Source organism: Phaenicophaeus curvirostris, chromosome 30, assembly GCF_032191515.1.
Source record: "Phaenicophaeus curvirostris isolate KB17595 chromosome 30, BPBGC_Pcur_1.0, whole genome shotgun sequence".
NCBI classification, from domain to species: domain Eukaryota; kingdom Metazoa; phylum Chordata; class Aves; order Cuculiformes; family Cuculidae; genus Phaenicophaeus; species Phaenicophaeus curvirostris.
In genome coordinates, this window is record NC_091421.1 from 4639490 (window position 1) to 4649963 (window position 10474).

Here is a 10474-nt window from a genome sequence, read left to right on the forward strand (position 1 = left end):
CTCAGCACAGGTAGGTTATTGCCATTGTCCCATCTGAATGCAGCGAGTTTTCTATGACTAGGGATAATTACAGGGACGGAGCACAGCTCTTTGAGACTATCGCATAAAACAGATTGGAAGAGCTAGTTTGGATTCATCTCCAGAGGCACCAAGCAAATGAGTGAACTTCACATGTTCTTATAATGAATTTCATTTTCAGCAGCGCGTTTGCGGAGAAGAATGCTGACAAAGGGCAAGATTGCAAGTTGTCAAAATGACTCATACAACCCCTCGTCAAATTATTTTCTTTTTGTGCTTCCTAAGTTCTTCCTGTTTTCTTTTGAGTCAAAAAGATGCAATTTTTGCATCTCCCACTTCCCGTGTCCATACTCACAATAAAAAACTGTTGATTCTTGAGGTCTTATGTGCCAAAAGGCAAAACACTTGTTGTTCTTTGAAAAGACCTAGAAGTCAGTAAGTGAACCTTCTGCACAGCTGCCTTCTCGATACGATTCAGGGGCAACAACAGGGACTTGGCTAACACATTTTACCCAATACCGAGCAACTTACTCCCCAAATCTCTTGCCTATCAGGAAGCAGCAGCTCTGGTGAGGAGTTTTGGAGCTGGGGCTGCTGCAGCCCAGTTGGTTCACAGACATTTAATTGCAGTCTCTGCTGCGTTCCAAGTGTCTCCCACACAGCTGCCATGTATAATGGGGTGCGGAAAGGGAGCAGGGGCACGGCAGCCTTCGTCTGCCTTGTCTACGACGCAGTTTTCCTCCATAAAACTCCTAACAATTGCCTTTTGTGCTCTTCTTTGGATTCAAATCTGCGTTTCGCTTCTGATAAATCTTTGTTTAGAACTTAAAGGATCTAGGAAGTAACAAGCTTTAGCTTGAAGTCTCTAATGTCTGTTTGAACTGATATTGCCAATTGTGTTGGCAACCCAGTATAAACTGTGAGCCTTAAGTACTATAAACAAAGGTGTAATCTGAAAGTCATGCTGTAAATACGCTGAATTATCCCATTTGAATAAGGCAGAAGTATCAGTTTACGCAACTAATTTCTACCACCGGCCCCTCAAATTCACATAAGTTGCAATTACACGTTCAATTAATAGCCTTGTGAATCTCGGTGCTGTAGTCACGTCCTATGCTTTCAGTGTGCATGTCTTCTTTTAAAGCCTTTGGTATTAGAAGGTTTAAAGTTTTAAGGAGGTTTAGCACTGGTTTTATGATTTGTACTGCCTGATCCTAACTCTTGGCATATCTTTTCAGAGGGGTTTAATGAGGATGAGGGAACACAGCTACTGAGTGCCCCCAGATACCATCGGGTTGTGTGTATAGCATGAAGACTTCTCCAAGCCTCGCTCCCCTTTGGTCAGGAAGGGCTGAAAGCATTTTGTTGTTTGTTCTATAATGTCTCTTTTTCTCCCAAACAATTTACTCTCAAAGAGCTGAAAGAGCACTATTGTTTTGCCTTTCCAAATGTGAGTTTGGAGAAGGCCCTGAGATGGTTGGCAGACAGGTTCACCGTCTCACTTCCTTGGGCTGGTGATTAGGAGAGATTCATCTTGTCAGTGTGAGTCAAAACCATCTCTGGTGTCCAGTCTAATCCATTCATTAAGACTTCCTCTGTTGATGGAGAAAGACTGGTGCCTGCGGAGAGTGAATCACCTCAGTTCCCCTAAGCATGGACCTAGGGGCTGTTTCTCTTCAAGGTGCATCTCCACTACGTGTCAAGGACGTGTCTGGCAAAGCCATCCAGCCTTTAACTGTTGTTTCTTGAATGAGGTGGATCTCACCAGGCTGAAATGTGCTACTGTTCCTTTTTTGTTCCCTGTAGAGACTACCAGAAGGTGAATCAAAAAGGTCTCTGACATCCAGCTTGGTAGAACCTCCAATATGGAATCTCAGAATGGTTTGGCTTGGAAGGGACCTTAAAGCCCACCCAGTTCCAAGCCCCTGCCATGGGCAGGGACACCTCCCTCTGGATCAGGAGGAGCATATGTTGTAGATCCTGAATGCAACCTGCTAAATTTCAGAGGTTTTATGGTGAAAAGAGAAGGTCAGTATGAAATACTGCATGGAAATGTTTTTAGGGTGCATTTTGAGTCCTTGCATATTAATCCAGATCCATAACTCAGTGAATTTGCTGGTGACTCAGGTGCAGAAACGATCCATCCATCACAACACGACTTCCACTACATTCTTCCATCATTGACTTTCTTATTTTTTTGGTGTTATTTTTCCGCACCCAAAACAAGCCTGGTGAGATGGAAAAAAAAGGAGTGATTGTGAAATTACCTCCACAAAGTGCAAGTCTGCAAAACATACCATCATCCACAGAACCCCATGAGACACAAAACCCCAAACGACACACTGAAAACAAATCACAAAGAGTTTCTTCAAAAAGTTTGCTAAACTATAATTAGCGTAAGTTAGGGGAACACTTCAAACTGTAATATATTCTAAGCCAACTTGCAAACAGAGCACTTTTAGATTCCTTTTTATTTCCTCAGTAGTTAGTATTTGCTGGGCTGTTTTGCATTTTGAGGAGCATTTATTGCTGCCAGGCAAACCAACCCCTTAAGTGCATTAAATTAATGTCCTGATCCTATCAAGGCCAGCTTCCCAAATGTATATAAGGGGCAGCATCACAGTTTTGCTGCAGCAGGATCTCTGTTCCTCTCCTGCAGAAGGTCTCCCCCTGAACTTTCATTTTCCACCTTCAATTAAGCCACGATGAGCAGACAAGCGCCTACAGTGAGATCTGTGCTGGGACGTAGAGGCTTCAGTTCAGCTTCGGAGATTTGTGGTCGAACCTACACGGCCTCTGCCTGCCCTCCTGTCCGATGTGGAGCTGGTGCCTACAGCAGCAGGAGCGTCTGCAACCTGGGTGGAAACAGGAGAATTTCCTATGTGAACGGGGTCTGTGGTAACGGATGTTTTGGAGAGTTGGGCTTCGGAGGTGTAGGCTACAATAATGTTGGAGGAAGGGTTGGCCTGTGTGGCCCCAGGGGATATAGTATCGTGAGAGGTTACCCCGACCGCAAGGCTGATGGCATCCAAGGTATCTGCATCGATGAACGGCTCCTGAAGCCCCTCTGTGTTGGGGTTGACCCGCTGGAACATGAAATACGCTGTCAGGAGAAGGAACAGATCAAGACCCTCAACACCCAGTTTGCCTGCTTCATCGACAAGGTGAGTGCCAACCTGCTTCGTACTTGCATTTCTTTGAGAAAAATAAGACACAACCAACCTCCTCCAAAACCGCAGTCCAGCTCGTGCTGTGAATCACAGAGCTGGGTCCATGAGGTGGTCCAGATGCGTGTTGGTTCAGGGCTGGTTCTTCAGTGTTGGGGAGGGCTCATTTCACCCCCACAACAGTTCTAGTCTTTGAAGGTGTTTGTATCATGGCCCATGTTAGTATTGGACCTTCTTGCAGGTATCTCCTGTCTAGACGGCCTCAAGTCAAGGGTTTCTCATTACAGTCTTGTTCTAGCTCAGCTAGAATTACGGCTCTGGTGGACTCATCCTTCTGTTCTGTATTAGTCCCTTTCCCCTCTTTATCTTTACATATCACAACTGTTCCAAAAACATCCCTGTGGGCAGAGGAGGTTGATCTTTATTCAAGAAACTAAACCTTAGATACCTAAGTCTGAGCTGTCACCTTAGAATCCCCTCCCAGATGGGCTTTATTTCTGTTCATTTGTGAGAACGGCAGATTTAGACGTACGACTAATCTAAATTTCTAAATCATTTATACATGAATTTTAGATTTCTAAATAAAAGCGGATAACTTTACAATCATCGTGGCATATAAACTCTTGCTTTCCCAAAATCCTATTATTAGAATCACAGAATAATCTAGGTTGAAAAAGACCTTTAAGATCATCAAGTCCGACTGTTTACCTGCAGTTTCAGGCAGTCCAACCACGTGTTGACTTCTTGCATTCACCTCTTTATTTGAAGAATTACTATTTTTTGGCCTGTAGGTCCGATTCCTGGAGCAGCAGAACAAAGTGCTGGAGACCAAGTGGGGCCTCCTGCAGCAATACGTCCTACCAAAGAAGGGGAAAAACCTTGAACTGTACTTTGAGAATTACATCTGTGACCTGCGGAAACGCCTGGACTGCTTGCTTTGTGAGAAGCAGAAGCTGGGCAGCGAAGAATGTGCAACGAGCCAGCTCGTGGAGGAGTTCAAGTGCAAGTAAGAGACCTCAGGTCTCCTCCAGCTGTTGGCATTTCGCTTCTCCTCTGGTTCATCTCAGGCAACCTCTCCCAGACATGAGGCGCATCCCTTTGGGGATGTCACATTCTCTTGTCTCGCTGGCAAACTCTTTGCATTGTTAATGTTGTTGTTCATGAAGCAGCTTCTGATCTTGGGTTGGTTTCATGTCTGGTGTCCAGCCACTGATCTTAGAGTGCCTGCTGGCATCCTCAGAGCAAGTGAGGGTTGTTATTACTACCTGGTGGTTAACGTCTCTGTGTCTGATAGCTCAGCCCTTTCCTTCTCCTATTCCAACAGGTATGAAGAGGAAATTAACAGGCGTACGGCTGTGGAGAATGAGTTTGTGGCACTCAAAAAGGTGGGGAGCGCAAAACACATGACACCTAAAACAGGTTTATTTGCTATAAAGCCTGGCTAAAACAGTGCTAAAACAGCAGAAGGAGGGAGGCCTGTGAAGAGGCACAGGGTCAGAAAAAAAGGCAAATGCAAGTAGAAAGTAAAAATAATGTATCCTCAAAGCTTACATCATCAGCATGACAGCAAAACTTTCATTAGCCCAAGCACATCCTTGAATTGCAATGGGAAGGTGTATTTGTGGAGAAGGGACAGAGCAGGAGAGGTCAGGCAGGAATATCTGGTGTCAAAGACAGAAGTGGTGGTTGCTCCATCCCTGGAGGGGTTCAAGGCCAGGTTGGATGGAGCTTGGAGCCCCTGATCCAGTGGGAGGTGTCCCTGCCCATGGCAGGGGTGGAACTGGATGGGCTTTGATGTCCCTTCCAACCCAAACCATTCCAGGATTTTATGACACTGGTTATTTTCTGACAGTCTCTTCACTTACGCTTGGGCATCAGAAAAGCAGAAATCATTTGAACAGTTATAAAAAATTCTGTTTAAACTCTCATTAGTCAGTTGTGAGTTTGTAGCTATGTTCTAAGTAATAAATAAACAAACTAATCCCTGTAAGTCATGTTGGAACGGTTTTGTTTTCCTTTAGGAGACGCCAGGGCATCTTGACTCACCTTTCTGCTCTCAAAATCCTGTTGAAACACGTTTCTGTTTTATTGGCGCTGCCTCTGGTTTCTGCGTGTTTCTCCAATGTTTTCAGCGAGATTGGGCTGGGATGTGTCTCCTCTTTTTCAGGATGCAGACTGTATCTTTCTGAACAAGGAAGAGCTGGAGGTGAAGGTGGATCTGTTAAGAAGGCAGCTGGAGTTGTTGAAATGTGTGTTTGAGGAGGTGAGTTTCTTTGGTCTGTCCCAGGAGACTGGTAGAACCGTCTCACCCTTCAGGTGCTGCAATTTTCTGCAGCCTGAAATCCCTCTTGGTCATCTCTCATCCCAAGCCCTGAATACTTGAAAGCATGGAACTACAGGGTTGATGTATTAGCATGATTATGGTGGAAATAGGGTGGTTCCCCTTTTCTTAATGCAGCTCCAGGTATGAATTGGCTATGTCCTAACTCTGCCCCTGAGAAAAGAGATGAGTCTGTCTCGTTACTCCGGATTGTCTGATTAGAGCTAAAGAAACTCCCAGCTCAATCCTGTCATTAACATCAGTAAAGCAGCTGAAGATGACAGGATACCAGGGGTTAAGTCACTCTGATTCCTTGCCCTTGATGTGGACAGAATTGCTGCAGGTCAGCGGCTGCAGCTCAGCTCCCTCCAGCAGGGAGGATTTTCTGCTGAGCCGACCTGAGGGGTGTTTCTTGACTTGTTGTATCCACCAGCTGAGCAGTTTGGCTCTTTGTCCCAGCCCTTCCTTGACTACAAAGGTTAAGAATGGCCAACAGCTGACTAAACCCTTCCTCAACCTGCAGGAACGAGCTCAGGTGGATCGCCAGCTATGTGACACTTCGGTCATCGTGAAAATGGACAACAACCGAGACCTGGACATGGAAAGCATCATCAAGAACGTTGAATGCTGGTACCAAGAAATAGCTCAGAAAAGCAAAGAAGAAGTCGATGCTTTCTACCAAACCAGGGTGAGTAAGATGCATCCTGGGCATCTGCCTGGCAACTTAAAAGGCTGCAGGTCAAAAATGACAATTGTCTTGTTCTTGGTTCCAGTTTCAGGAGCTTCAGGATAAGAGAGGCAAGTATTGTGACGATCTGCAAAGCAACAAGTGTGAGATTTCTGAGCTAACCCGGATGATACAGAAGCTGCAGTGTGAACTGGAGAACGTGAAGAAGCAGGTAGGAGAGGCCCAGAGGGGATGTTTCCAGGAAGGGAAAGGTCTTGCAGCACAGCTCAGATACGGGGGAAGATGACACGTTGGCCTTCAGTAGACTTCAGACCTGTTCTAGGCTGTAGTGGGAAAGTGTATAGTTGAAAAGTGGGTAGAGAAGAAGGGACACTGGTGGCTTCTTTCTCTTTTTTGCAATTAGAAGAGTTGGCTAATCCAAAATCAAAATGTCCAGGAATTAGGAAGCCTTGAAGACACTTACACCACTATCCTCCCCTCTGACAGGTCTCCTGCCTGCAAACCTCCATTTGTGATGTTGAGCAGCGTGGGGACTGTGCCCTCAAAGATGCCCGGGAGAAGCACGTTGAGCTGCAGAACGCCCTCCAGAAGGCCAAGGATGAGCTGGCTTGCATGTTGCGGGATTACCAGGAGCTGCTGAATGTCAAGCTGGCCCTGGATATTGAGATTGCAACATATAAGACTCTGCTGGAGGGTGAAGAGAGCAGGTGGGTGACAGAAACCTTGTCCCTTTTCTCCTGCATATCAGAGGCCAGAATGATTCCAGCTCCCAGGTGAATTTTGCAGCTCCAGGATCCTCCCAGGCTCACAGAAACAGGGGCTGGAGGCCCCTCTTGTGCCAGCAAAAACAGTTCCTGTCCCAGGGATAGTCAGACGTGTTACAACAAGGGATTAGGAGGGCTGGATATATGGATGGAAGTTATGAGTAACATCAGGTTTCTAGATGTGTATGCAACTTGTTAACAGGATAACGTAGATTTCTTTTCTTTCCCCCAACAGGATAAGTGTGGGGAACCCGGTGAGCGTGTGTAAGTAACCTCAAGATTTTCAGCCACAAGAGTTTCTCGTTTTAGGAAAGGCAGTTGGGTCTCACTCAGCCTGATGAAGAGAAGGCTCAGGGCAGAGCTTAGAGCAGACTTTTCCAGTACAGAAAGGGGCTCCAGGAAAGCTGGGGAGGGGCTCTTGATCAGGGAGTGCAGAGATAGGATGAGGAGGAAGGGTTTTCAGCTGAAAGAGTGGAGATTGAGATGAGATCTTAGGGAGAAATGTTTTCCTGGGAGGGTGGGGAGGCCCTGGCCCAGGTTGCCCAGAGACGTGGTGGCTGCTCCATCCCTGGAGGGGTTCAAGGCCAGGTTGGATGGGGCTTGGAGCCCCTGATCCAGTGGGAGGTGTCCCTGCCCATGGCAGGGGTGGGACTGGATGGGCTTTGAGTTCTCCCTGTCTCTGCTTCCCTTTTCCCTTTCAGCCCAGGCTGATGTTGAAGATTTAGCCCCAGAAATCTCAATTACCTCTGAATTTAAAAATAAAAAACCCTAAACAGCTTTTGGATGGAGGGAGAAAGATCAAATTCATAACCATTTTCTGCTCTTGGAGGCAACAGTGAGCTGACCTGGAGAACCTGTCAGGCCGATGTGCATGGAACCTGGGAAAGAATATGAGCAATGTGGGAACTGGGAAGATCTGTGAGGGGATGTGCTGGGACGTGGGGGAGGAGTTGGAAGGAGCAGGGGCTCGGATACATTGGACGTATCTAGAGGAAATCAGGTTTGGTTGGTTCTGTCACTCATGAAACAACTTGCCTTGCGAGAGTCTTCCAGTTTTTCCTCTCTAAACAATTAATCCCTTGTGCTGTCTTGCAGCTGTGGTCAGCAGCGGCTACAACGTCCCTGATGACTGTGGGATGCTGTCTGCAAACAGCTACACTTCCATGGGCAGACGCTCTGGTCGACAAAGCTCCCAGAACGGAGGATTCAGCTCCCGGAGTGCTGGGATCCACCCCAAGAGGGTCGTTAGCTCAGTGGCCAAGCCGTGTGTCCCAGAGGTGTTTTGTCAAGCCGGAGGGGTCAGCTGCAAAAATGGGGGGTTCAGCTCCCAGAGCGGGGGGCACCCAGCTCGCACCGTCATCAGCACGGGCAGCGGGGGCGTGAGTGCCAGGGTGGGGATGTGCCAAGCCGGAGGGGTGGTCAGCTTTGGAAACCAAGGCTGCGTCGTCAGGCAACTGGCAGGCCCTCCCGTCGTCGTTTCAAACAACCCTGAAGTCGTGGCGTGCAACAACGGCGTGGTGGGGAGCTACGGGGTCGTCAGGGATCCGTGCGTGGTGCCCTAGGAGGTGGCGCAACCAGCAACGTCGGAGGGGAACGCGTAGCCACGCGGTTCCTGCCACTGAGACGATGCAGGATAGTTTCTCTGCCCACTGCTAGTGACGTTTGTCACCGAGCCCACTCCCACATTAATTAGCCTCAGACACACCCCCCACCAAGTTCTGTGTTCAGAGTCCCCAAGGCGCATCTCTCAAGCTTCTCCAGCAGGTGCTCAACACAGTGTTACTTCTCTGAGTTTATACCATCTAGATTATCCCAGCTTTAGGGTTTGCTTGTTGCTTTGCCTTCCCTCTCTGGCTCTTCCCTTAATGAGCAGGTTCATTAGTGATGCTCTCCCCTACCAGACAGCTCTTTCTCCCAGCTCCTCCCAAAGCATTTCAGAAAAGACAGCGATGATTTAACTTTCCCAGGAGGCAGCGCAAAGAGCATGCTCCCTTTTGATTTTCTTTGTCAAAGAAGAAACCCCGAGCTGCAAATTTGAGCTTAAATTTTAAACAAGGCAATTTCAGCTTTCAAAGCACCTGCTAGTTACAGCGCAGCCATAGGCTTCTCGTGGAATTTGCTTGCAGACGGATACGTAATCCTTTCATTTGCTTCTGCATGTTAGGGGTGGCTAGTTCAAAGCGTGCTGATTTTTAGAAGAGCTCACCCTCCATTCCTACCCCCACAATGCTGAGGGAAGTTATTGGGGCATAAATAGGAGTTGACACCCTGTACTCGCATGGATGGAGCTTCTTTTCATTGGCTGCTCCAACTTCCCAGCTTTTCACTGTTCCTTCAATAAACTGCATGGAAAGTACATGGTTTGGCTCTGAATTTTTCCATAGGTGGCACATAAAGAAATGACAAAATGAGTGAAGAAGTGCTTTCTTGACGTCTGTATGTCCCTGGGGGAAGAAGGAACCAAACAGATCTTTTCATTCTCTTCAGGCAATTTGGAGCATGGTGGGACTCAGATACGGAGGAGAGTCCAATGTTGTTTATTCTGTTTTATTTACCGCCTTGTATCACCTATAAGATATTTTATAGCCTCTTACAATTGATGACAAAGATTGCTAGAATCCCCCCCACCCCAAAAATGGTTCTGAGCGCTGCAAGATGTCCTCTACCACAAGTTGGCCAGACTACAGCTTCATTCAGTGCTGCCACCTCAGATCAACGTATTTGTTTGATCCTTCTATGTTACAGCAGCTGAATGAAGAGATGCCAACGCTGAGCACCTGGGCTCAAGGGAATTATGACCAGTGTAATCTGCCAGAGCCATAGCTATTTAGACATAAAACCCTTTGCTTTGGTGGCATCAGGGCTGACAAAGTGTAACAATTCTGTCTCATGACTCAAAAGACAAAGGGACAATGAGATCTCTTGGATGTAACAGGGTGGGGGTGAATTTGTCCTGGTTTTGGTGTCACCCGTGTAGAACTCAACATGTGAGCTGGTCACTAGGGACTCGTTTCATGGAAAAAAACTAACATTTCCCTCAGGTGACTCATCTGACCAAACACCAGCGTCTAATTCCACATACAACACATCAAGCTCTCAACTCTACCAACTGCACCAAGGAGATCTCTCCTGACTCTGCAGGCAGCCCGGGGCAGGGGTATTAACGCAGATGGAGACATCACCACGCGAGACACCTACATTTAATCAGATGAATACACCCTGCCTGGCATCCGCTCGCTTCGCAGACGCTATTATCATAGTGAATTTCTTCCTGTCTCCAGCGCATGAAGAATTACAGGTCACACGGCACCACTAATCTCCCTGCTCTCACAGGGCAAAATTCTAATTGCAACCTAAAAAAAAAAAAAAAAGTGAATATTTAAAACAGATGCAAGGAAGAAGATAAAACCCTTTGGGGAAGGGCATGAGATATCATTTATATGCTAAGAGTAGAAGCTGTTTCATCTCACTTTGACTCTAGCTAGTCAAGGTGGACAATCCTCCATCTGAGCTCCTC

General features: G+C 47.0%; 1 protein-coding gene across 1 annotated transcript; it reads left to right on the forward strand.

Moving 5' to 3' along the window:
* Positions 1–2631: 2631 nt before the first annotated feature.
* LOC138732400 (keratin, type II cytoskeletal 4-like) lies at positions 2632–8519 on the forward strand. Its single transcript, XM_069879004.1, has 9 exons — positions 2632–3182; positions 3977–4191; positions 4510–4570; positions 5353–5448; positions 6029–6193; positions 6279–6404; positions 6680–6900; positions 7193–7221; positions 8053–8519. Exons 1-9 carry the CDS (start codon positions 2724–2726, stop codon positions 8517–8519), a joined length of 1839 nt encoding a protein of 612 aa, XP_069735105.1. The 5' UTR covers positions 2632–2723.
* The last annotated feature ends 1955 nt before the right edge of the window (positions 8520–10474 follow it).

Bases quoted from the DNA above. Each gene is read 5' to 3' on its own strand.
- LOC138732400 (XM_069879004.1), top strand. From the start codon at position 2,724: ATGAGCAGACAAGCGCCTACAGTGAGATCTGTGCTGGGACGTAGAGGC. The intron at 3,183-3,976 runs GTGAGTGCCAAC...TTTGGCCTGTAG, and splicing joins TTGCCTGCTTCATCGACAAG to GTCCGATTCCTGGAGCAGCA. The intron at 4,571-5,352 runs GTGGGGAGCGCA...CCTCTTTTTCAG, and splicing joins AGTTTGTGGCACTCAAAAAG to GATGCAGACTGTATCTTTCT.